The 27,260-nt window shown below is 41.5% G+C and overlaps 1 protein-coding gene and 1 pseudogene across 4 annotated transcripts in view; one reads left to right on the top strand and one right to left on the bottom strand.

Annotated features, from left to right (window-relative positions):
- Positions 1–27,260, top strand: part of col16a1 (collagen, type XVI, alpha 1) — a 268,861-nt gene that overhangs the window by 132,939 nt on the left and 108,662 nt on the right. For 3 of the 4 annotated variants that reach the window (XM_060904731.1, XM_060904733.1, XM_060904730.1), the window contains exons 9-26: positions 1,992–2,024; positions 3,257–3,292; positions 3,593–3,649; positions 4,072–4,107; positions 4,244–4,288; positions 4,408–4,446; positions 4,651–4,713; positions 5,299–5,343; positions 5,456–5,551; positions 7,898–7,924; positions 8,057–8,101; positions 9,699–9,734; positions 13,346–13,468; positions 14,513–14,548; positions 20,073–20,108; positions 20,224–20,316; positions 20,489–20,524; positions 26,780–26,815. In XM_060904731.1, the coding sequence (XP_060760714.1) occupies positions 1,992–2,024; positions 3,257–3,292; positions 3,593–3,649; positions 4,072–4,107; positions 4,244–4,288; positions 4,408–4,446; positions 4,651–4,713; positions 5,299–5,343; positions 5,456–5,551; positions 7,898–7,924; positions 8,057–8,101; positions 9,699–9,734; positions 13,346–13,468; positions 14,513–14,548; positions 20,073–20,108; positions 20,224–20,316; positions 20,489–20,524; positions 26,780–26,815 (918 nt within the window). The remainder of the gene's footprint in view (positions 1–1,991; positions 2,025–3,256; positions 3,293–3,592; positions 3,650–4,071; positions 4,108–4,243; positions 4,289–4,407; positions 4,447–4,650; positions 4,714–5,298; positions 5,344–5,455; positions 5,552–7,897; positions 7,925–8,056; positions 8,102–9,698; positions 9,735–13,345; positions 13,469–14,512; positions 14,549–20,072; positions 20,109–20,223; positions 20,317–20,488; positions 20,525–26,779; positions 26,816–27,260) is intronic. The other variant, XM_060904732.1, reaches the window with a different exon arrangement.
- On the bottom strand, positions 18,480–18,536 carry LOC132871060 (U2 spliceosomal RNA; annotated as a pseudogene).

Raw genomic sequence — 27,260 nt, 5'->3', positions numbered from 1 at the left:
TATCAAATGTTGAAACTGAGAGAGTTTTTTTTTTCCTTATCTTAAAACTGCACGTCTCCATAGTAAAAGAGTCCAGGCGCTAAACTGGCCTGCCTGCAGTCCAAACCCGTCTCCCATTTAAAATATTTGGTGCATTATGAAGCGCAAAAGACATCAAAGGAGACCCCGAACTGTTGAGCAACTGAAATTGTATATCAGACAAGAATGGGAGAACATTTCTCTTTCAAAACTACAGCAATTGGTCGCCTCAGTTCCCAAACGTTTGCAGAGTGCCGTTAAAAGTAGAGGCGATGCAACACAGTGGAAAACATGTCCCTGTCCTAACTTTTCTGAAACGTGTTGCTGACATCAAATTCAAAATGAGCGGGGTTTTTTTTTCAAAAAACAATAACATTTATCAATTTCAACATTTGATATGTTGTCTTTGTGCTATTTTCAATGAAATTTAGGGTTTCCATGATTTGCAAATTATCACATTCTGTTTTTTTTTTAATTTACAGTTTACACAGCGTCCCAACTTTTTCGGAATTGGGGTTGGGAATCTTCATAAGGGTGCATTAGATATAAATGTCACTGATGTAATACAAATGCTGTGTTTTAAAATTATTAAATTCACTTACTGGCCACATTAATAGGAACGTCTATACACCAAGCAGGTATCTAGTGAGGCAATCATGTTGCAGCAGTGCAATGCATAACATCATGCAGATACAGCAGGTCAGAAGCTTCAGTTAACGTCCTCATCAAAAATCAGAATGTGATCTGAAAGAGTATTTCAGAAATTACTGATCTCCTGGGATTTTTACACATAGCAGTCTCTGGAGTTTAAAAAAAGTGTGAGAAAAAACAAAATGAATGCCTTGATGATGAGAGAGGTAAGATGAGAATAGCAAAGTGGTTTGATCTGATAGGAAGGCTATGGTAACTCAAAAAAAAAAAAAAACACTATTGACAACCGTGGTGTGCAGAAAAGCATCTCAGAATGCACAACCAGGCAAACCAAGACAAATCTCTATAACATTGTCCGATCAAAAAAAAAAAAAAAACTGGTCTTTTTCGAATCTTGAACTGTTCCGTTTTGGTGAGTTTGTGCCGACTGTAGCGTCAGATTCTGTTCTTGGTTGGCAGGAGTTGAACTTGACGTGGTCTTCTGCTGTTGGAGCCCATCCACCTCAAGATTCAGTGAGTTATGTGTTCTGAAAGGGTGACACGGTGGTGTAGTGGTTAGCACTGTCGCCTCACAGCAAGAAGGTCCGGGTTCGAGCCCCGTGGCCGGCGAGGGCCTTTCTGTGCGGAGTTTGCATGTTCTCCCCGTGTCCGTGTGGGTTTCCTCCGGGTGCTCCGGTTTCCCCGACAGTCCAAAGACATGCAGGTTAGGTTAACTGGTGACTCTAAATTGAGCGTAGGTGTGAATGTGAGTGTGAATGGTTGTCTGTGTCTATGTGTCAGCCCTGTGATGACCTGGCGACTTGTCCAGGGTGTACCCCGCCTTTCGCCCGTAGTCAGCTGGGATAGGCTCCAGCTTGCCTGCGACCCTGTAGAACAGGATAAAGCGGCTACAGATAATGAGATGTGTTCTGACATGCTTTTCAGTTGAGCACGATTGTAAAGAGTGACTGATCACTGACCTCTCTCATCAACAACGCGGTGGTGGTGTTGTTTTTCTCACAATTTTGTAGAAACTCTAGGCTGTTGTGTGTGTGAAAATCCCAAGAGATCAGCAGCTAGTGAAACACTCAAAATAGCCCATCTGGCACCAACACCCATGCCACGGTCGAAGTCACTGATCACATTCTTTCCTCATTCTGATGTTTTATGTGAACATTAAATGAAGCTCTTGCCCTTCATGATTTTATGCACTGCGCTGCTGTCACATTATTCCACAAGGGTACAAATGTTTCTATTAAAGTGGCCGGTAGTGGCAAAAGAGTTTTTAAAAGAAGACGATCCTGACTACATTTCTCCCTTGCTCTTTTTTTTTTTTTTTACAGCCAATCCATGGATCAAAAGACTTGGCAGAAAAAGTAAGTCTCCGGAAGAAAGATCATTTAATCCTGTCTTTAGAGAAGAATGTGCCACATGTGCTACATTCGTCCGAGCTCAGTCGTCCTTCCGCACCAACAGACCTTTAACCTTTCGGGGTAATTCAGAATAAATGGTAAGCAGATAGCTGAATCTGGAGGCGCAGCGGAGATAGAATTTGAACACCATCCGAGATTGAAAATTGAGATAATACCCTGACAGCAGAATGATTTGTATGTTATTATGCAGCAGCGATCTTCAGGGGCTCACTGGTTTCCTGCCTGTTTTGTCGCTCATGTGCAATAACTGAGTAGTGCTTCAAATTAGCATACTAAACATCTCCTGTCAGTCTATTTTGCACTTCAGCTGCGTCGACTCTCAATCACTTATGGCTCAGCGAGGGAGAGCATTTTACCTGGTTTCAGACAAATTAAACAGTCTTCGCTGTTGGGAAGTGGGACGTGAACGCGTCCTAATGAATTAAAATGGCTCCATGAAAGAGGGATGGAACATTTTCCATTTTAAACATGTTGGGTGTTTTGTTTAGCCAACCTAATTTAGATAACCTAAGAGGATCATTTCGAACCAGCACAGCAAGGAAGAGTTAAAACTCGAGGTGTACAATGGTATATTTCACATTTCCACCCCCCTTGGCCACGGTTGTGTGATTGGAAAGGATGAGTAAGTGCACTACTTGTGCCAGGAGAGTGAAGAAAAGGCCTGTTTTATCCTGCTCTCTTGTCCCTCCTTGCTTTAGCTTGTTTCAGTCAGTATACATTAACAACCTGGTCTCGAAGCAGGACTTACTGGCACGACGGGTGGTAGATTTTGTTTTAATTACGGCCTTCCGCTGTAAGTGTCGGCTATTTATGACTTGCTTTAGTTCACATGTGCCCCTCCTGCCCGTGTAGCGCTCCAGCTGGCGTGTGCCAGCACTGCCGTAGGGATCCTGCTGTTCTTACTGATCTTTATCTCCCGCGAGAGAGATAGGCTGTGCTAAAGAGACGCACCAGTGGACCCCACCGCACCCACCCCGTCCACATCTCATCTACACCTCTTCCCTCGCTGTTTACCCCCCCCCCCTCCTCATATCTGCCGTCTTTTTTTTTTTTTTTTGCTCCGTCCTTCGTTTTTAAACTGTGCTTTACTGCCATCCTCAGTCTGACATGTGAAATTCTGAGTCGAGTCACCGAGGGTTCAGTGAAATGATTTGGCTTTTTACTTTCTCTCCTAGTGTGCAGGCTGTGTGTTGATCACTGAGGATCAAAATGTGGGTATAACAGTGATGTGTGCCACATATCGAGCATGTATTGCACCATATGCATGAATGTGCTTCGGACAGTGTTCCATTTTATAGTCATACTGTATTCTCTCCAGCTTTAGTACGAGTAAGATGGATTTGCAAACCGAGATGTGAAAAACGGCGTCACGCTGCATGATGCACTTCCATTCGGCTTGTGCGAGCACTCTCCATGTACTGTATGCGCAGACCACTTTGGGGTGGTTTGCGTGTTGTGTTGTGTTGTGTTGTGTTGTGTCGTGTCGTAACAGGTTCTCTGCTGTATCGCAGCTCGTCAAGGAAGGGGAAGCGGGTCAGCATGGCCTGAAAGGAGAAAAAGGAGAGCGGGTAAGAAAGAATCAGCAGTTTGTTCACTGTCACTGACTTGCATTTGGCAAAACGCAAAAAAGCACAGCTGTCATTCACGGCCCAGACCTGTCGCGATTAAACAAACGAGTCAGCGAGTGCACGGGGAGCTTCATTTGTTTTGGCGTCATTAAGCTCTGGCTCATTAAAGGCTGCTCCTTTTTTTTTTTTTTTTTTGTACAAAGCGTCTCTTTGAATAGACTGATTTTTCCAAGCTTTCATTATTTTTGGCTTTGACTACTGATACATTAATAGCAAAGCCCATTTCCTTAATGGGAGGTTATGAAACGATCACGAGATGATATTAAACCGCCTTTGTGCTTCTCTTGGTCGTAACAGTTAGAATACCTTTTAAGAGGATTATATTATACCACTATGCAACGATCCTTTTCATCCATCTGCAGGGTCTGGACTGCACCGGAGCTGGAGTTCCCGGTCGAGTAAGTTCCTCACCTTTCCGCACAGCTTTCATTTCAATTTCACTATTGATTGTTGTAAAATTAAAGGACGTCTTGATGGATGGAAAGGTTTTATTTATTTATTTATTTTTCCTCAGCCTGTGTGCTTGTTTTGCAGTGTCCAGAAGGAGTGAAGGGGGAAAAAGGAGAGAGAGGCGAGCCGGTGAGTGTGTCCTCACGCCAGATCAATGGATTGCTTGAGAGGTTCTGCTTGAGCCGAGGGATATATCTTGATCCTGTTTCTACCCTTCGATTTAACCGTTTATCCGATTTATATTTCAGGGTCTGCTTGGAAACTGGGAGGCATCTTTAGGAATTAAGGTGAAAAATAAAACGCACTAATGGTCTTGCACCGTTCTTCTTTGTGTACGTCTCATGGTTACGAGAGTTTATTGAATTCCTACGAACTCAAAGATCAGGGGAGCTATTAAAATGATCAGTTAGCTTAAAGGCAAAGCCAAGAGCTCAGCTCTCAGTCTCTGTCACTATTTAATTCGTACTCATTCTTTCCTCTTTCACTTTCAGGGAGATAAAGGACAGAAGGGTGAGGTCGGAGCCCGAGGTCTCAGTGGAAGTCCAGGGAAAGACGTATGTCCATGAATGCACCTTCATTTCAAATGTCCTGTCTTTTTTTCCAATGAAAAGTCGGTATTCCGTATAATTGTCCCTCGTGTTCCTTGCTACTACTTAATCGTGTACACACAGGTGACTACTCCATGCTCTTTAAAATCCATACATTCATAATACACAGCTTTTTAAAAGCGTTATAAGGAATTACACTCGCTTTAAGCTGCTTGCTGCTGTCTGTTAGTCTTCTGCAAGATCTCTTTAGAACTTAAATCTCCTTAATGCCTCGTAGATTACCTTAGACCAACAAAGGCCCATAAATCAATTCTTCTCCATTGATTCTTTTAAATGGAGAGTCAGAGCGTATTAACCAAGAGTGTAAACACCCTAATCTTTTATTCAGGAAATGACTACGCTAACAGATTCACTGCTTAGCGAATGCCTACAATTTTAATTCGTTTTAGATGTAAAAAGTTTATCTAGTTAAACCAACCTTCACTGATGACCCGATTGTTTTAGATTGAATAGATAACTTCAGCAGCGTTTTGGCGGTGTGTGTCATCGCTGTCGACATGGAAAGTGGTCTAACGCTCTGTCTTGTTCTAGGGTCGCACTGGATCTATTTGTGTCGTGGGTCCTAAAGGGCAGAAGGTAAAACTGACTGATCCTTTGCGATCGATTTTAACATGCAAAGATTGATTTTACACTTTGCCTTTCACGCTGTAGTATATAAAACATCTAACTGCTTTGACTGATTTAAAAGGGAAACACCGGTCCTGTTGGTCCGGAGGGGCTTGCGGGAGAACCAGGCCTACCAGGACCTCCTGGACCTCCTGGCGTTGGCACACCAGGAAAACCTGTAAGCACTTCATCATGAGGACTCATATTACACACATTGGATTTTGACCCTGTAGCATCTATCAGGCTTGATCAGTTCGTGCATCATGATACAACTGAATTACATACACATACACTGATGGGTCAGTTTATCAGGAACATGATACTAATCCTGCATACTAATCCCTTCCTTTTCTCTCAGAACAGCCTCGATTTTACGTTTGCATGGAATCTACAAGATGCTGGAAACATTCCCAGTTCATGGGATCATTGACATGATTTTGCATCACTTCCTGCAGATTTGTCAGCTGCACATTCATGCTGCAAGTCTCCTATGATAACCACACCCCAAAGGAGCTTGATTAGATTCAGGTCTGGTGCCGCTGAAGCACAATGAACACATTTGTCATGTTCGTGCAAGCAGTTAGAGATGAATTATCAGCCATCATTATCAAGTAGCTGTTAAAAGATGCATAACCTGTCGCCATAAAGGGTTGTACGTGTTCAGCAACAATATCCAGTTAGGCTGTGGCATTCAAATGATGCTCAGTTGGTAAGGGGCTCAAAGTTCCATCCATTATCCGTAACCGCTTATCCAATGCAGGGTCGCGGGCAAGCTGGAGCCTATCCCGGCTGACTATGGCCGAGGCGGGGTACACCCTGGACAAGTCACCAGATCATCGCAAGGCTGATACATAGAGACACACAACCATTCACACTCACATTCACACCTACGGTCAATTTAGAGTCACCAGATAACCTAACCTGCATGTCTTTGGACTGTGGGGGAAACCGGAGCACCCAGAGGAAACCCACGCGGACACGGGGAGAACATGCAAACTCCACACAGAAAGGCCCCCGTCAGCCACTGGGCTGGAACCCAGAACCTTCTTACACCACCGTGCCACCAGGGCTCAAAGTGTCCTAGAAAACATTCCCCATCCATTACACTATCAGCAGCGGTCTGGACTGTTGACAATCCATGCTTGAGTCCATGGATTCTTGCTGTTGTAGCAAAATTCTGACTCTTTCACCTGCATGTTGCAGCATAAATCCAGATTCATCAGACCAAATGACTTGTGTCTGATCTTCAAGTCTCCAATTTTGGTGCCCATTGTAGCCTTAGAGTCCTGATTTGCCCCTTTTCAACCAACAGGGAATGGGTTCCGTTCTTGTTCACGCACCAAATTTTGAACCGTTTGGAGAATTTCGACCAAAAGTAAATTGGTTCGGAACCTGAAAAGTTGGTTCCCAGCCAGAACCAAAATATAGCTGGTTTTTCAAGCGGGAACTGTAACGACATCAGCAGGCGTGTCATTAGTTTGGAGAGGAAGTGGAGTGCAGTGATGGAGAATCTAATGGAAAAGGATACATATTCAGAAAAAAACGGACCGAAAACAAAGATCTGCGATAACAGAACAAAAGCTCACAGGAAATCAATGTGAACCACCATCTTGCTAATACTGTTTACTCCCGTTGTGTATTGTGCAATGCCCTCTGTTCATGATGCATCCTTGATTACAAAGGTTCTGCTCAAAACTGGTGAAAACGTGAGGTGGTTCATTAGCTGGCACCAAAGTTCAAAGAATCCTGAACGGAACCAGTTCAAGAACCTGTTCCCTGCTGGTCGAAATGGGGTATCTGTGACTAATAGGATTGGAACCTGTGATGATTTTCTATTGTTGAGATGCTTTTCTGCACACTACGTTTGTAACGAGTGGTTATTTAAGTTATTCCTGTCAGCTCAAAGCAAGGCATTTCCCCAATTTTCTTCCTAATTTAGTCATGGCTTAACCAGACTCTCATGAGCTTCCTCCAAGGCAGTGTGATGCGATGCCAGCCGACCACATCTTTTTGAACAACTGCTGCTTATGCAACGTTAGGGGGCGGTGTAACACACTCGGAGGAAAGCGCTATCCACCCACTTCCATATGTATGAACTCACAGACGACCATTATCACCGTGACCGATATGGGAGAGCATACGCCACCCCTATCTGCCAGTTTTGCTCTCTTGAGCTCCCGGCCACGGATGGCTGCGGCGTCATCGGGATTCGAAATAGCAATTTCCAGATGATAAGGCGAACACTTTTCTGTTGCGCCACTCGGGAGCCCCTTTGACCTGGTTTTGAGACTCATACTGTTAAATTTTGTCATTTCAGCTAACAACTAACATTGACTCAGTTAGTTTCATTCTGAATTATCAATACATTCTTACACTGTATTGCATTCAGTTTCAATAGCGATTTAAAGTAAAAGACTTCCGGACCCCTGTGTATAATGATTTATGACACTCATAGAGATTCATCTTTCTTAAAGTAGTTCTGGCTGATGAACCGTTTGCCATCCTCTTCTTTATTTTTACTCAGGGGAGCCCAGGCGTACCTGGATCAAAGGTAGTGAAACCAAATTTGACTGATTATTTTTAAGAATTTGTTCGAACGAAGTACAATCGTTTCAGTTCAGCAGACTCTCTTCATGACTACATCTGTGCTGATCAAAGTACTATCCGTATTTCACTGTTCCAGGGGGATTCTGGGATACCTGGGAAGGATGGGATGACAGGTGATCCTGTAAGTGTGATGATCCTTTCATGGAAAGAAGTTTATTTCAAACTCTTTATTATTCAGAGGGAAGTGAATGCGCACTGTCTGTGCAATATCATCATCAATGCCACTTCCATTATTGCTGTATTTTCTGTCATTGTAATCTACAAGTAAATATGCAGTCCTGTGCAAAGGTCTTAGGCACATGCAATGAAATGCTGTAGAGCAAAGATGCCTTCAGATATAATGGAATTAAATGTTTCTATATTTTAAAAAATACTAAAAACAGCATAAGCCGCAATAAATGAAACAAAGTCAATATTTGGTATGAGACGACTTTTTGCTTTAAAAAATAAATAGTAGTCTGAGGTACAGTGAGTGCAGTTTTCTAAGGAAATCAGCTGTAGGTTTTACTGAACATCTTCCAGAACCAGCTAGCCTGGCAAGCCAGACTAAATGTGAATATTTAGTCTGGCCTCGCTCGTAGACATTTCCGAAGGGTGGGGGAGGAACAACCCGCTGTCTTTCAAACTGTCTCTGTGCGTATAGGCCAACGCTCTGACCAATCAGCGCAACAGTGACTGTGACGTAGTCAGAGCGACAGAAAGCAGTGGGGGAGGCCTTGAAATAAATAATTTTTCAAAATGCGTATTAATTAATAAACAGGTTCTAGATATTAAGAAGTTTGGAGATAATGACCACAAGTTTGGAGTCTGTACCACATACTTAACATACACTTTTTTTTTTTCAAGTGTTTTTCAAGGGTTTGCTTAAACTGTTTTTGAGAGTTTTTATTTAGTGGTGTTTGGTGAAATAATTTCCCTTAAATTTAAAATAACGGGAAAATAAGAAACAATCAAAAAGTAATGTTTCAAAGCTGTTTATTAATTCTTCGTACTGCACAAACTAGCCCCATCCTTTTGGCTACCAGCGGAGCCAGCTGGTAGATCAGACTTTTGCCATAGCCGGTCGGCAAAACAGCGAAAATGTCCTTCTTGAAAAGGAATGAGCGGAGAGCCTCTTCCTGCTCATGTTTCAATGAAAACTCCAAGTCTAATTCTTCTAAAACTGATTCCAAAGCGGAGTCAAACGCGCGCTGTTCACTAGCCGTAGCCATCTTTCCTGCTGTGCTTTCTCCAGCGTCGCGCAGCTTTGTCGTCACTCCTGCAAAAGCCCGCCCAAAGAATCCAAACAAAAACCTTGCGTTGATTGGCGGGCATGATTTGATGCCCGGGGTGTTTTGTTTATATGGTGCGAGGCTAGACCCACTCGCAGGCAAAAAATATTTTTGGCCGCTAGGCGACTTACTAGGCTAAGAACCAGCCACAGTTCTTCTGGACACTTTGACTGTCAGACTCGCTTCTTCATTTTGCACCAAAACCCAGCAGCCTTCATTATGTTTTTGTCTGAAAAGTATCTCTTATGTAATATACTGCTTTCTTTACTGACGTACAAAGATTTTTTCTGTAACATTTAATGTTGGGCTGGAAAACTAATGTCTGGAAATCTAGATTGTGTTTCAAAAAATAGGGTGCACAAGACTTTTGCATAGGACTGTAAGTGAAGTGAAAAAGCTGATGAACGCCCGCTGTTTATTTTGGTCATGTTCTTTGGGTGCTTGCAGGGTCCAAGAGGTCCAGGTGGCTCCAAAGGTGAAAAGGTGAGCCAAGACAAAACCATGTAGAATTGCATCATTTTAAAAACGGATAGAAACCAATTTACAACTGTAACATTCTGCTACACGATTAGATCTGATTGCTATTTGTTTGTTTGTTGTTCTATTTTTTATTTTAACGCCTTCAGTGCCCTTGGACGAGTCACGTACGTCATGAAATCTTTTACCGCTGTGCCTTATGACGTACGCGACTTGTCATAAACACCTCCTTTTATGTACTGTACCTTACATGGCACATTACTTTTACTTCACAGTGACACATTACCGCGAGTTGGCCTAGTGGTTAGCGTGTCCGCCTCTCGATCGCGAGTTCTATTCACGGTCGGGTCATACCAAACACCATCATAAAAATGGGACCCAGTTACTTGAAATCCATGGACCCTTGGTGTACATTGTGTTTAAGTACTAGTAATTCATGTTTATGGACAGGTTCTCATTGACTAGATGAGACGAGACCCATTGTCTTGGGGGTTTTTTTTGGGTGTTTTTGAAGTTGTTTTTGATGACTAAAGTTATTTTTACTCTACAACAGTGTTTTTTGTGATTTTTCTATACAAATATTAAAGATATAAAGTTCTGAACAAGTTAGAGAAAGATTATCAAAATACCCCAATTCTGACCTATTTTTGTCCTATATGCCCGGCACATTACAATTAATTATGGGTGGCAGCCAAGGGGTTAAAATGTCCTTTTATTTATTTATTTGATTAATTTCATTGCTTTTGTTTTGTTGTATTTGTATAAACAATGTTTCCAACAGATTCAGAAAAAAAAACAAATTAACAGACTCCTTTAAACATACTATATACATACTATATACTATATATATACTAACATACTATAACAGTTATTCCACGAAATCGAGTCGTACATGAGCTGATAGCCGACGAGGCACGTAGCACCGAGTTGGCTATAAGCCGTGTATGACGAGATTGAGTGGAATAACTGTTTTATTCTATCCACATTCACTGGATTTTGAGAAACGGAGCATTTTTATTTGAATTTTTTGCAAATCCGATAAATAAAAACTTTATACAAAACGTCCGACAAAATCATTTCCGCCTAGAATGTAAACAAACCGATGAAATGATTGTAGCGATTTGTGAAAAATGCGATAATAATAATTCTTGAAAAATAAAAAAGATACATTCTTACCAGCAAATACTTTTATTCCATATTTTGTTGCTTTCTTTCTTTTTTTTGTATTTTTTGGAGTTTTCTTCTTCTTCTTTAGGGTTTCTTTGGTGGTTGGCAAACCAACTTAAAGGTGCATTACTGCCACTAACTGGGCTGGAGTATGGAACAGGCGATACTGGGGGAAAAACAATGTTCTTTTAGCTATTTCTGTTTCTTTTAAATACTTGACAATTTTTGAAGCTTTGTTTTCGAGTAGAGTTTTTATTTCGTCCTTGGTTGGTACATCAAAACGCTCCGCCATTTTGTTTTTCTCTACTCATAGTATATGAGCCGATAGCCTAGTAGTAGAGTAGCCGATCAGAGCACACGATTGCTCACATCCAGTGCATGTGGATAGAATAATTTGAGTTTTACTACTTGCACATTTCCTTCATCAAGACATTTATTTTGCTTTTATTCTGATAAAGTTCTCTCTTAAATCACTGTGTTCCAGCACCATTTAGCTTCATTAAACCGACAGTGTTCAATACAGTTCCAGGACATATGACCGATAGAGATTACGTCACTCAGGGTGTTTTCACACCTGGTCCCCTTTAAAGGAACCAGACTCAGTCCTCTTTAAGTGGACCAAAAAGTGGACCAACAGAAAAAGAACTCAGTTCTTTTTGTGTTCACACTGTGAATTTATTACAAAGAGGACTGGGTTCTCTTTCTGGTCCAGTTAAGCTTTGATGGGGCCTCAGTCCTCTTTCTGTTCACACCAGGTCCTTTAAAGCCCTCAGACCCCCAGTGCATGGAATTCTGGGTAATTTTCTCTTGAATCAAAATGTCTGCTGCCATGCTTGCCCTGCTATATTCTTTGATCAAAATAGTGCGGATTAAGGAAAATACATTTATTATAAAATATAGTTATATTATTGTGGCTGACTCATCAGTCAGTAAGTTCAGAGAACTGTAAAGCGGCTGTGGTAAGTTCCAAAAGGAAGTTGAGTTTCCTTGCTATAGTCACGTGACCAACTACGGCAAACGAAGAAGGTTAAACTACAGTGAAAAAGGCGAAGTGAACCCTGTGCGCTTTTTGTTCACAATGCGCAGATTAGGCGAACCGTACCGTTGATTTTTAGCGAACCGTACTGAGACCACCTCCTGAGGTGGTCTCAGTTCGGTTCGCTTTAAAGGGGTCTGGGTACGGTTGGAGTGTTCACATATGCGCAAAAAATGCTGAGTCATCGATCTGAGTTCGGTTAGATGGCTGAAAGGGACCAAGTGTGAAAACACCCTCAATGATTTTCTTAAATAAACAAGCGATCCCTTTGATTCTATTTTCATAATGTTAATCTGGCACACTAACAGCAAAAGACGGACCGGCCTCATAGCGTCTGGGTGCAAGCTACAATCCTTCTGGCTCGCATACAAGTAAAAAAAAAAAAACAGTATGAGAAACAAAATGTATTAGTAGCTTTTAATGTCAATGTTTTCAGCTCCTGATAAACAGGAAAATGAGCTGTGTGGTTCTTAACTTCTCAAGCGCAGTTCAGTTATAAACAGTCGGAGTCAGCTTGAAGAGCGTTCAGAGTCCCATTGCGAAACATTGATTTGAATACATTTATTCTCTACGTTGGAGAAAATGTGTTGTGTGGCTCCATTAAAGTGGTTTATTCTTCTGAAAGAGGTAATGTAGGAGCTGTAGAGCTCCAGCAGCAGAATGCTCTGACTCCTATTACTATCCAAACATCATGAAAGTTTACAGAGCAGTAATAGTTGAAATGAATGCTCCACTCCCATGTCCATGAAACAAACGAGCAAGCCACATCTGGCTTTGCTTCTAGTTTCTGTGCTTCTAGTTATCTGCTTCCCCTCTCCCTGACCCCGAGCTTCATTCATCTCATCTCATCATCTGTAGCCACTTTATCCTGTTCTACAGGGTCGCAGGCAAGCTGGAGCCTATCCCAGCTGACTACGGGCGAAAGGCGGGGTACACCCTGGACAAGTCGCCAGGTCATCACAGGGCTGACACATAGACACAGACAACCATTCACACTCACATTCACACCTACGGTCAATTTAGAGTCACCAGTTAACCTAACCTGCATGTCTTTGGACTGTGGGGGAAACCGGAGCACCCGGAGGAAACCCACGTGGACACGGGGAGAACATGCAAACTCCACACAGAAAGGCCCTCGCCGGCCACGGGGCTCGAACCCAGAACCTTCTTGCTGTGAGGCGACAGCGCTAACCACTACACCACCGTTCCGCCCTAGCTTCATTCATGCGACTGCTAAATTGAAAACTTGGTTCGCTATTTTCTCAGAACCAAATAAAAATTCAAATCTTGCGTTCACTTGTAAGAGTTGCTTAAGACTGTTTATACGGTATATAGGAAGCTCTGGATAGTCACTTAAATCTTTTTTTTTTAATTATTTGTATATTTTCTGAATACAATTTGTTCCCAATTTAAGGGTGACCCATGTGAAGTTTGTCCAGTGCTGCCAAAGGATTTGAGTGGAACCACAGTTCTTCAGGGGAAGCCTGGTCCCAAAGGAGAACCCGGTGCACCAGGCAAAGCAGACCAGGGTTTACCTGTGAGTTCATTTCTACTAATAACAAGTATAAATGTGTCTATCAGTGTTTTCAAACGTACATTTCATACAATCAGAAATGTATAGGATGTCTGAAGATCTTTCTGCTCTCATCTAAGTCCTACATCCTTCACCTACAGCATGATGAAACGTCTTACACTGACACGACACTGAAGTATGAATGAACGTGAGCTCCTCGGGTCCCGTGGGCACGAGTTATTTTCATGATCTCTTTTGAAAGTTTAAAAAGAGCTACTTTCTGAATTCCTTGTGCAGCAATGAGCCAATATATTATCTTGATTTGGTATGCTTCTCTTTCGCATCCCTATTTTTTAGTGAGGTTACCTTGTGGGAGGCAGTCCTCACCTCTTTTTCGCTTTTGCTTTCTGAACCGACGGAACGATGCTTCAAGCCTGCTGGGTTTATATCCAATGAGTAATGATGCCCTTGTTCCGCTTGCCACCAACCAAGCCACATAATCATATTCTATCTCACATAATTATAGCCACTGGGAGAGTTTTTATAACTCATCTGTTGAGGCCTGGTGATTTTTCTCTAAATAAAACCCCTATTCCATTGTCAACAGCAGCAGGTATTTTTTCGCCTTTCAGCGCACTCGAGGAGGCAGAGATGAAATCTTCACAGCGTAATGTGTGCTTCTGGCTCTTCCATCTTTTTTTTTTTTACCTATTTAGTCTTACTGTCTGTTCCACTGTGTGAGAAGGATAAAATCTGCCAAATAAGAGTCTGCTTGGCCTGCCATAAGACAATGGTGTGCATTTCTCTGTAACAATTTGCAATAAAGTCAGAGTCAATTCCTCATCGTCAGATATGGGCCTGGGGAAAAAAGGGAGGATGGGCGGGGGAGCAAAGAAAAGCGGGAATGAGAGATAAATGGAGAGTAGAGGAGAGAGAGAGAGAGAGAGAGAGAGAGCATGTGTAGTGCGTAAAGTGATGCAGCATCAGTGAGCGAGAAAACAGTGCCATCATAGAGAGCAAGACTGGTTTGATTTAAAACTTCTTTTTTTTTTCTCCTCCTCCTTTTAGGGCTCTCCAGGGAACGATGGAAAAGCAGGAGAAAAGGTTTGTACCGAGTCAGGCTTTAATATCACTGATTAACGGAGCAGATTGTAGCTTTTAAGGCATGAATATATCCAAACAAACACTCCCATCGGAGGAAGCGATGTCTTGCGAGTTGCCTTGTAAGGAAAGGACATAGAACTGAGTGGTTCTGGCATCTGAGGGATGGAGCTAATTACACGTCCAGTAGCTCATTTTTGTGCCAAATGCATCTCCAGCCTGAAGAACATGTGGACAGTTTTTACATCATAGACTGGTACCAAAATTCAAAAAAGTGCTCATTTAAGGAGTTAAAGGCATTTTTGAGACAAAGTCGGCAAACAGTCTTATTTTTGTCAATTTGGGTGTGCCGAATTCAAATCTGCAATATGCCGAGCTCTATCTGACCTCTGTTGACCTCTAGAGGTGATTGAACTTTGGGCCTGTAAACGTCTCAGCTGAACCCAGTTTCTCAGCTTTCTAAGGAATGAAATGTACTAAAATGATTAATGAAGTTAGCAAATGGCCTTGTTTGTTAAATGTTTGGGTGCTGAATTCATTTTTCATTTGTAAAACGACATATGACCTCTGATAACCTCAAGGTCATTAAACTTGGCCTATTGAGGTATTTCACCTGACGTCACAGGGTCACGTGACGCCCCGGTGTCCGCCATTTTGGACGGCAAGCTAGCTAATGTCAGCAACAGTAGCTGGTATGTTACTGTAGCAATGTTACTGTAGCAATGTACTGTAGTCATCAATGGATGACTGTTAAAACCTTTCAGTCTCAAGTTTTTCCTTTACTGGATTTACTAGTTTACTGAGCCAGCCAGCCCCGGAGCGCTAGCTAGCTAGCGCCAGCCAGCCAGCCAGCCAGCCAGCCCCGGAGCGCTAGCTAGCTAGCGCCAGCCAGCCAGCCCCGGAGCGCTAGCTAGCTAGCTAGCTAGCGCCAGCCAGCCAGCCAGCCCCGGAGCGCTAGCTAGCTAGCGCCAGCCAGCCAGCCAGCCCCGGAGCGCTAGCTAGCTAGCGCCAGCCAGCCAGCCAGCCAGCCTCGGAGCGCTAGCTAGCTAGCGCCAGCCAGCCAGCCAGCCAGCCCTGGAGCGCTAGCTAGCTAGCGCCAGCCAGCCCCGGAGCGCTAGCTAGCTAGCGCCAGCCAGCCCCGGAGCGCGCTCAGTAAACTAGTAAATACAGTAAAGGAAAAACTTATAACGGGCCATGTCTCAACAGACTAAGAAGTTATTTCAATGACATTTAATAACATTTTGTTTATCCTGAGGACCGAAAGTAAATGAAAATGTGAACAAATCTTAGCTGTCAGTGAACAATCCTGGTGGAAGCAGGTAAACGTTGTTCTCTAAGCCTGCTAACCTCAATTTTTGCAAATACCTCTCCCTCTGCTCGCCCTGTAAATGCCCTACGTCGCTGGATAGTGAAGGTGTTTTCTGCATTTCGCTCCTTTTTCTTTTATGTTTTTCGTTTGTCGCCTTCCTCGCATTCAAACTGATTCGAGCCGTGCCGTCCAAAATGGCAGCGTCACATGACTTGGTCACGTGAGTGAAATACCTCAATAGGCCTATGCATTTAACGGCATTTTTAAACTGACTTTACTCCCCAAAAAGAATATGAACAGACAAAAAACAAATAGAAAGGAACAAATACAACATTAAATGCCAGTCCATGTACATGTGACTTACTTTTCACAATGAGAATGCCGAGGTGATCACCTTACATAACATTGCATTACATTTAGCGGTTATTGTTTATACAAAGCTACTGAAAAAAGGACAGATTCAGCAGCATACAAAATGTGGGGGCATACAGGGTATACAGGTTAATCAGGGTTAGTATATATGAGAGTTTTTTTCTTTGTTTTTTTGTAAAGGCTTTACCCCGTTTAAAACAAAACACAAAGAAAAAAACTCTCATATATACTAACCCTGATTAACCTGTATACCCTGGATGCCCCCACATTTTGTATGCTGCTGAATCTGTCCTTTTTTCAGTAGCTTTGTATAAACAATAACCGCTAAATGTAATGCAATGTTATGTAAGGTGATCGCCTAGGCATTCTCATTGTGAAAAGTAAGTCACATGTACATGGACTGGCATTTAATGTTGTATTTGTTGCTTTCTATTTGTTTTTTGTCTGTTCATATTCTTTTTGGGGAGTAAAGTCAGTTTAAAAATGCCGTTAAATGCATAGGCCTATAGGCCAAGTTTAATGACCTTGAGGTTATCAGAGGTCATATGTCGTTTTACAAATGAAAAATGAATTCAGCACCCAAACATTTAACAAACAAGGCCATTTGCTAACTTCATTAATCATTTTAGTACATTTCATTCCTTAGAAAGCTGAGAAACTGGCTTCAGCTGAGACGTTTACAGGCCCAAAGTTCAATGACCTCTAGAGGTCAACAGAGGTCAGATAGAGCTCGGCATATTGCAGATTTGAATTCGGCACACCCAAATTGACAAAATAAGACTGTTTGCCGACTTTGTCTCAAAAATGCCTTTGGGTGTCACAATTCTGGATTTTGGTACCAGTCTATCATTATACACCGTAAGATGTGTCTAAGTGTCTAATACACATAGTGTCATTACTTCACAGTTTTTATTTCATTATGTTCTTATTTCATGACTTTATTCACCTCCACAGGGTTATGTGATAATTATATTATATACACGGTTACCTTCTACTTTATTAGGAACACCTCTACACCCTTATATTTATGCAGTTATCCAATCAATCAGTCATGTGGCAGGAGCACAGTGCTTAAAGCTAAACGGCCTTTCGATTTCATAAAATCGATGAAATTTAGTTCCTGGTGAAATTTGGTCCTTGTGATATATGTTTGTTTCTGTAATATATCAAAATATCAGGCCATTCCATGGCTGGGAAATTATTTAATTTGATGGGATTCCCGAGCAAATAACGTGCATGAAGTCACTCGCTTTGCACAGTCAAGCAGACAGAGGAAGTCCGTGTGCGCATGCACAGGTTTACCACCTTCTTCTTTTTCCTTCTTCTTTTGGGTTTTACAGCAGCTGGAATCCACAGTGTTGCATTACTGCCATCTGCAGGTTTACCTTTGAGCGTGCAATGACAGTTCCATCATTCTGTCGCTAAACGAACAGCTGATCACACCGAGGTGCTCGCTGGCGCCGATATTTATTAGTTCGGTCCTGCGTTTCCTTTCCTTCGTATATAACATAACATCTTTTCTTTTTGCTTTCCGTTACTGTAGTCGGTCTTTCACGTTTCATTCGCACACTCACGTCCTCCATTTTTCTCTCCTGTTTCAAATTTGTATCCCACAATGCCTTGCGCAAACAGGGAAAGCCCACCATGTGATGCATGACGTAGTATCTTGTATTGGGTCATGGTGAAGCAGGAAAAAATAGTGGAGAATTTAGGGCCACGTGGAGATAAATTCATTAATTGTTCTATTTAAAAAAATAATAATAAAATTGGAAGTCTGTGATTCGAATTCAGTAGCTTTCAGGCCACTAAACAAAAATAATTGGATGTCAGGGAAAATTCTTTTTATGCTCTACACTTGAAAAATCTGAAAGGCAGTCTAGCTTTAAAATAACGCAGATACAAGTCAAGAGGTTCAGTTAGAAGAAGCCTTTATTTGTCACATGTGAAATTCCTCACTCAAGCACAGTGAAATTCATCCTCTGCATTTAACCCATCTGAAGCAGTGACCACACACAAGTGAGCAATGAGCACACATACCGTACATACCCAGAGCAGTAGGCAGCTATGCTACAGCGCCCGGGGAGCGGTTGGGGGTTAGATGCCTTGCTCAACGGCACTTCAGCCATGATACACAGGGAGGGGAAAGTGCCATTCATTCACTTAGCTGCCCTCACATTTTTCCTGCCGGTCCCGAAAATCAAACCGGCGACCCTTTGGGCCCAAGGCTGCTTCTCTAACCTTCAGACCATGGCTGCCCCCATTTAGAGGACATATCAGATATTAAACTGATAAGAACAGATACTGCACATGTTCACATTAATGTTCACATCAAATATAAGAATAAAGAAAAAGTGATCTCTGTGACTTTAACCGTGGCATCATTGTTGGTGCTACGTGGGCTGGTTTGAGTATTTCATGAATAGGCATGTAACGATTCACCCAATTCACAATTCAATTTGATCCATGATATTGGGTTCATGATTCAATTTTCCCACAATATTTTTGAAAAAATAAGTGAAAAAAAATTATGACCATTAAAATGCAACATTTATTTTGATATTCTTTATCAACTTAAATATTCATTTTGTTAAATTAAAAAAAAAAAGTTTAATTTTCTTCATAAGCAGCAATGACTATTTGCACACATTTGTAAAGGTTGGAGTAAAATATAATCACCTATTTGTATCGCAGTTTGTGATCACATGATATGTCTATTCTTTAGTGATCGATTGGATAACTTCATAAATGTGCAGGTGTACAATTAACATATTAATTTTATTAATAATGAAAAAGTTTATAAGAAATATGCCCTTTTCTTAATAAACTTTTATGAACATTTGTACGTCCTTCATTTTCTTATATTTTCTTTAGCTTTCAACAGTCTGTAAACACAATCACACAACAGCTCTTTCCTTTTTAGATGTTTTTTGTGTTTGTGCAGCATTAGAGCTGTGCTACTTCCACCTATTGTGAAGTCACATGCATTCCTGCTATTTTACGTGAATTATATATATATATATATATATGTGTGTGTGTGTGTGTGTGTGTGTGTGTGCAGGTGTACAATTAACATATTAACTTTATTAATAATGAAAAAAGGTTATAAGACATATGCCCTTTTCTTAATAAACCTTTATGAACATTTGTACGTCCTTCATTTTTTTATCTTTTCTTTAGCTTTCAACAGTCTGTAAACACAATCACACAATAGCCCTTTCCTATTTTAAATGTTTTTGTGTGTGTTTTTGCAGCGTTAGAGCTGTGCTACTTCCACCTGCTGTGAAGTCACATGCTTTTCTGCTATTTTATATCAATTTGAATCGTCATAAATTTGTATCGCAGTTTGTGATCACATGATATACGTCTATTCTTTAGTGATCGATTGGATAACTTCATAAATGTGCAGGTGTACAAGTGTTCCTATGAAAGTGGATGGTGATTTCTCCTTTTCTGGTTGTTAAATCTACTTGTCAGCCAGGTAGCTATTAAAAAAAAAACTCTAATAGTCTGGTTGTGTCTGTTTGGCATGCGTTAATGAAATTGAGCTATAAACTTCCACAGTGATTTACCGTACTTCACTAGCTCTTTACCTATTGTGATGTACCAGGTTATTATTACAAGTCTTCCAAAAGCACACATATGCAACAGGGTCTAAAAGTCCTAAGTTCACCTCCAAGCACTGCTGTTATTAAATCATTTATCACAAAGCAGCGCTTACTTGGCACTACAGAAAGTATGTTTTGACAAGCCATGCATGTCCATTGTGTCCTCCATCTTTACTCTTCCTGCTTTCAGCTGTGATGTGTTCACAAAGAGCTGAATCTTTCATGACTGTTTGTTTCACAGGGAGAACGAGGCTTAGAAGGGGCCAAAGGAGAGAAGGTGAGTTTGGACTTTTGCAGAATTACAGTGTAAAGATGAAGCATCTCTCTGCTGTTCAGGCTGAAATGCTCAGGCTTGGTTCACAAATCCATCTGTCTTGTTCTGTCCTTGTCAGGGCGAGCCGTGTGCTATGTGCCCCACAACTGGTGGTAGTGTCAGCCCCCAGAATCTCCAGATGAAGGGGGGAAATGGACAGAAGGGAGAGCAGGTGAGTTATTTTATTCCTGAGTGGAGCTGGTGTATAGGATGTATAGAAAGAAAGGGAATTGCTATTATGTCTCGTCACTCCAGCTTTTATTTACATGTCTATGGTATTGTGGAGTGTATTTCCAAGATTTCTTTCTGCATTACTTTCAGTATTTTTCTTTTTTGTTTCTCAGGGAGAGACAGGTCTGCCTGGATTTAAAGGGGAAAAGGTCTGCTTTTCTGAATACACGAACATATTAATCATGCTCTACTTAGTCTTTTTTTACGTTCCATAGAAGGCCATGTACAACTAAAGCAGAATGTGATCTAAAGGGTTTTTTTAATTAATTAATTAATTAATTAATTAATTATATTTCTTTTATTGGACAAACCAAATGCGTTGCTTGAGTGTGTTAGCATACATGCTAATTTTCAACACTTGTCCACAGGAGGCTTTAAAAAATGAATAATAACAACAATAACATGAATGACAGTAACAATATTAATAACAATAAGAAGATAATAGAGGCGACATGGTGGTGTAGTGGTTAGCGCTGTTGCCTCACAACAAGAAGGTCCGGGTTCGAGCCCCGTGGCCGATGGGGGTCTTTCTGTGCGAAGTTTGCATGTTCTCCCCGTGTCCGCGTGGGTTTCCTCCGGGTGCTCCGGTTTCCCCCACAGTCCAAAGACATGCAGGTTAGGTTAACTGGTGACTCTAAATTGACCGTAGGTGTGAATGTGAGTGTGAATGGTTGTCTGTGTCTATGTGTCAGCCCTGTGATGACCTGGCGACTTGTCCAGGGTGTACCCCACCTTTCGCCCATAGTCAGCTGGGATAGGCTCCAGCTCGCCTGCGACCGTGTAAGACAGGATAAGCGGCTACAGATAATGGATGGATGAATGGATGGATGGAAGAAGATAATAGTAAAAGAAAAGGGGACAATAAAATATAAAATATTACAAAGAACAGGACAGAAAGCAGTGTATTAAGAATTAAATACACGTGTAACTCATTGAGCAAAGCCAACATGACCAGACAGTAGACCAGTGATAGGCTATTCATGTGGACACTGTTGTTTAGATTTTAGCCATTTCTTGAGTCCTCCATTGAAAATATTACTACTGGCCTTTCATTTTAAATTAATAGGTCGGGAGTTCCAAAGTTTTGCTCCCTTAGCAGAGAAAGCAGACTGACTGAAAGAGGTCTTGTACATTGGGACGAAGCAATCACCACTACTGTGGGCTTGTGTGATCGTCCTCTAAGCGGTCTGACACCTAGTGGCTAATTCGGAAAACAGTGGTGACACGTGATTATTGAGAGGTTTTAATGTAGTTAAAGAAGCTTGTGACCATGACGTGATACAATATGACAAGTGTGAAAAAAATAATTGAGTGCATGTATAGTTTTGCAGTTTGACATGGGAGGTCCTGTCTAATAAAGCGAAAACAGTTCAGATGTGGTTTGACATTCTTGCAAATGTACTTAAACTTCCATCCATCCATCCATCCATCCATCCATCCATTATCTATAGCCACTTTTCCTGTTCTACAGGGTGGGTGGGGGCTGCCAATCCGTAGCCATAGTAAACATCTTCCCCCTTTCACTGCACAGCATTGAACACGCCAATCCCTGTACTCGATGCCATGTTCTATCTCCACCCATTCTTCTGACTTCCTGTAACGGTATTGGATACAGAGATGATAGCAGATACCAAATACAGTGATGTCACGACTGTGCTTTAAACCCGCGGCAGAATCAAAATTCTTTCTCTCTGGAGGTGGGTTTCCACGCGTGAAAGAGAGACGTTGTTGCATCTGTGCTGCAGAAGAACAAAGGACAAAGAATGAGCTATTGATACCGGACCTTTAGCCAAAGTTCAATGTATTTGATCTTCGCATAATTGCAATAATAACTGAACCGGTTAGTTACTGCAGCCCACGCAGTATTTCAAACAGAAAAGGCGACCGGATCCCTTTTTCCTTTTGCAATGTTGACGAACTACAAACAAGATTCCTTCCAGATCATCGGATGACCGACGGGACACTGAAGATCTTCCGCTGACGAGCTGTAAAAGTGAACGGAACAGCACTGTTTTCTCCCTGGACTTGCGCGCCACGCTGTCTTTGGATAACAGATGGCGCACTTTCAGTCGCCAAGCAAGAGCGATCTCAAGTAAGCCTGGCATCTGGGCAATTGTTAATCTTAGTTGTGGCTAGTTAATGTGAAGAGTGCGGTTTATTTGAATTCATTTATGGTTTAAATGTACGCATTTGGATTCACATGAAAGTCAGTCTTAGACCGCGTGTTGTTTGATTTACTTTGTTTACTATCTAAATTTAGTTAGATCATGCATGCGTTCTCTCTCTCTCTTACTGTCTTTTTAACTCCCTCCATCGCACTACACTCCTCAACATTGGGATTTCAGGAGTAGCTAAGGGTTGAGTAGAAGTTGGGTTTACGGCCTAGCCGAGACTAGTTTTTAAACTACAGATCCTTTGGTTCTCCCTCGTGTGCTCTCCTTGTTGATCATCCCCTTCTAGGCAAGGCCTAGCACAAGGCTCACGCATTCTATTCGCATTCCATACTCACATACTCACACTCTTACACACACATCTACTCATACACACACTCTCACATAGACACACAAACACGTGATTTCCCTCTCACATTTTAACATCCACTCGCCCCTACACTGTAACACTTGCATATAGCTTATTACTTCTGATCACCATTAGTGCCTTAGTTATCATCATATACGCTACTGATTCTTATTTGTATACATCAGATCACCATTTATATTGAATTATTCCTTGGCTGCTATTGTTGCTATATCTGATCAGTATTAGTTTGCTAATACATGTCAGCTATTTCAATAAATGGTATCTTTGGAATAAACTGTGTCCTGTGTATTGCTACAACATTCACTGAGTGCCAACCTCTGCCAAACAAGTATTCTAATTGCCTTCACCCATTTGGTTGTTATATGAATGTTATAGATCTAGAGTAAATGTATTACATTAGAGCTACAATACTCAATGAACTATAGCAACATCACCACTAAGTTATTCCGTTGATTTGATTTTAATAGTTTAGCTATAAACTATTAGACACTTGAATTAATGATTACTGAATTTATGAGACTGATCCCTTTTTACATGAGACTGATTTGATAAGCCTATTGCACCTACAAGGGTCGCAGGCAAGCTGGAGCCTATCCCAGCTGACTACGGGCGAAAGGCGGGGTACACCCAGGTTATTGCAGGGTTGACACATAGAGACACAGACAACCATTCACACTCACATTCACACCTACGGTCAATTTAGAGTCACCAGTTAACCTAACCTGCATGTCTTTGGACTGTGGGGGAAACCAGAGCACCCGGAGGAAACCCACGGGGAGAACATGCAAACTCCGCACAGAAAGGCCCTCGCCGGTCACTAGGCGTGAACCCAGAACCTTCTTGCTGTGAGGTGACAGTGTTAACCACTACACCACCGTGCCGCCCTGTACTTAACCTGACAATCAAATTTTAAGTTCTTATCCAAAACTGTGGATGCGTTGATGTCAATACTGGTATCATTCCAATGCTGTGCTAATTTACTTCCACTCATTAAAAAAAAAAAAAAACTCTGATACTGAGATCTGATACCATGTGATGCAATGTAAGCCTAGTGTACATTACTGTCTAAATGAACAGACAGCGCAAAATATCTGATGAAACCTCTTTAACAGTATGAGGAGTTCACTGCTCGCAGCACATGGCAGCAACTAACGCGATGCCAAAAGCTAAATTAGCCACTGTCGGTTTACAATGAGGATTCTGACGCAATGGAAACAAGATGTACTTTATGTACACCTGTACAGATGTGCTTTTCTGAAGTGAAACAAAACCCGCTCTCTACTACAGTCGTACTCAATCAAAGGTAACTAATGTAGCTAGCGAATACCCTTCATTTAAAATCAACCAGCCAGTGTTATAAAGAACAAGCCTCGTAGCCTTGTAACAGGCACATGGGCACTTTTTTCATGACCGCTGTGTAAACCAGAGAAACATAAACAAACAGTTCTGTAATATTCTTGATTATTAGAAGAAGAAACCTTTATTCGTCACATGCACACTTCAAGCGCAGTGAGATTCATCCTCTGGATTTAACCCATCTGAAGCAGTGAACACACGCGCACACACCCAGAGCAGTGGGCAGTCACACTACAGCGCCCGGGGAGCAGTCAGGGGTTCGGTACCTTGCTCAAGGGCACTTCAGCCCAAGGCCGCCCCACGTTAACCTAACTGCATGTCTTTGGGGGAAACCAGAGCGCCCGGAGGAAACCCACACAGACACGGTGACGGTGGCAGACAAGTCGTCTATGGACAAACTATTGAATATCCTGGACGATGCCAGTCACCCTCTGCACACCATCATCAGCAACCAGAGGAGCCTGTTCAGTGACAGAATGCTCCTTCCCAAGTGCAGGACGAACAGACTCAAAAACTCCTTTGTCCCTCACGCCATCAGACTGTACGACGGGAAGGAGCAGTAGCCTAGCCTAACAATAACCAATACCAGACAATGTGCAATATACAGTAATGTGCAATATCTTTCCTGCCCCCCCCACACACTTACCCTAACCCCACTCCCCCCCCTTCCCCATATCTTATTCTTTTATATTTGTATATGTAAATACTTAATTTATTTTAATTTATCTAGAAGTTTTCTCTATTTCTTTTCTCTGTAATGATGCTGCTGGAATCTTAATTTCCCTAAGGGAACCCACCCAAAGGGATCAATAAAGTTTTATCAAATCTAATATGCAAACTCCACACAGAAAGGCCCTCGCCGGCCGTGAACCCAGGACCTTCTCGCTGTGAGGCGGCAGTGCTAACCACTACACCACTGTGCTGCCCAAAGCGTCCTGTATTATCCATACAGGATGCTTTTTTGATGGAATAAAAACATGTATTCGATTCCCTTCGAGCAGGTTTCATTCACTTGGTTTAACAGCATGCAATATTGTTATCATATCACTTATCCTACATGTATCACGTCACTCTACTCAATGGAGAATGAGCGTTGAATATGGTTTACAATATCGCACGGTTGTCAAGACAACATGATGTCAAACGTCGGAGATGTAAAACTTCCACGCCAGCGAGCCACTGTGACAGTTTGTAAACAAACATGGCCACCAGGTTTGCGTCGTTAAATGCGGAAGATTTTGAGAGAAGTTTGAAAGAGAAAGACAAACTGAACACCCGAAACGAATGTGTACACTACCGTTCAAAAGTTTGGGGTCACCCAGACAATTTTGTGTTTTCCATGAAAAGTCACACTTTTATTTCCCACCATAAGTTGTAAAATGAATAGAAAATATAGTCGAGACATTTTTCTGGCCATTTTGAGCATTTAATCGACCCCACAAATGTGATGCTCCAGAAACTCAATCTGCTCAAAGGAAGGTCAGTTTTATAGCTTCTCTAAAGAGCTCAACTGTTTTCAGCTGTGCTAACATGATTGTACAAGGGTTTTCTAATCATCCATTAGCCTTCTGAGGCAATGAGCAAACACATTGTACCATTAGAACACTGGAGTGAGAGTTGCTGGAAATGGGCCTCTATACACCTATGGAGATATTGCACCAAAAACCAGACATTTGCAGCTAGAATAGTCATTTACCACATTAGCAATGTATAGAGTGGATTTCTGATTAGTTTAAAGTGATCTTCATTGAAAAGAACAGTGCTTTTCTTTCAAAAATAAGGACATTTCAAAGTGACCCCAAACTTTTGAACGGTAGTGTATGTATAATAATAATAATAATAATAATAATAATAATAATATTGGCCGCCTTTTTTTAATGGTATATCAGATGAGTCTTTGACTCATTCAGTATCATGCTAGTTGAATAGAATATATCTGATGAAAATATGCCAGCCAATATTATTTAATTAGTGAATACTATTACTAAAAAAAAAAAAAATCAAAGAAAAAGCATCCATGTACACTTCCTCAGACATCGACACCTCAGCGGTTTTACAAACTCCACATTCCCTGAAAAGATTACAGCACTGTTTGTTCAGTTGAACACCTAAAATGTAATCGTGACATTGGGAAAAGTTTAACGATAGTTTAAGGCACAGGTTTTATCAATCCCATTCCCATGCGAATTCAATATCCCATGCTGCTAAATATGTCCCATGGGAAAAGTGTTTACTGTACACTCAAGTATTTACTCGTATACAAAGTGAGTTGATACGTAAGTATTGGCCGAAGTGAAGTGTGACTCAACAGAGCAGACTGTTCATGGACGTGACGTTCACCTCAAACTCACATCAGACATACTGTAACATCGGGGTCATGTCTTCTACTGGATCAATGGATGCAGTGTATTCAGAATATTATATTATGAACATAAGCTGAGTCGATGCTCCCATCTTTAATTTATATTGTCACTTACTATATATATATTTTTTTTTTTGGGTTTCAGGGTGACGCAGGAGCTGAAGGCAGTGAGGGGAAAACTGTAAGTCTGCCTTATTCATATTGATATTTGGATTTAAATACATGGCCAAAACATTGAACATTGTGAAGACAATTAAAGGAGAACTGAAGTCATTTTTAAACTTGCTTTATTTCTTAATTAACGTGTTATTCAATTACGTTTTCGGTTTTAGTAACGTTATATTGTGACTCGTATTGGCAACCAATTGCGATTAAATATTATACTTATCGGCCTATTCGGTTTTTAGCCGTGTTGAATTTAGTTCGTTTGGTCCACGGCAGGCGTCGCTTATCCGCGCGATCTTCACGAGACTTGTGCGAGACTTCGAAACGTCAAGTATCAGCCAGGTGTCAGTGCCGCCATTTTGAAAACTGTTTTCCAAACGAAATATTGCACAAAAACGAGTTTAAATGACGATTACTGCCGACTTTTTTCAAACTTTCCTGATTGCTATCAAAACAAACAA

This window comes from Neoarius graeffei, chromosome 22 (assembly GCF_027579695.1).
Source record: "Neoarius graeffei isolate fNeoGra1 chromosome 22, fNeoGra1.pri, whole genome shotgun sequence".
NCBI lineage: Eukaryota > Metazoa > Chordata > Actinopteri > Siluriformes > Ariidae > Neoarius > Neoarius graeffei.
Note: the sequence above shows the minus strand (reverse complement) of the source record. Positions and strands in the feature narration are given on the sequence as shown.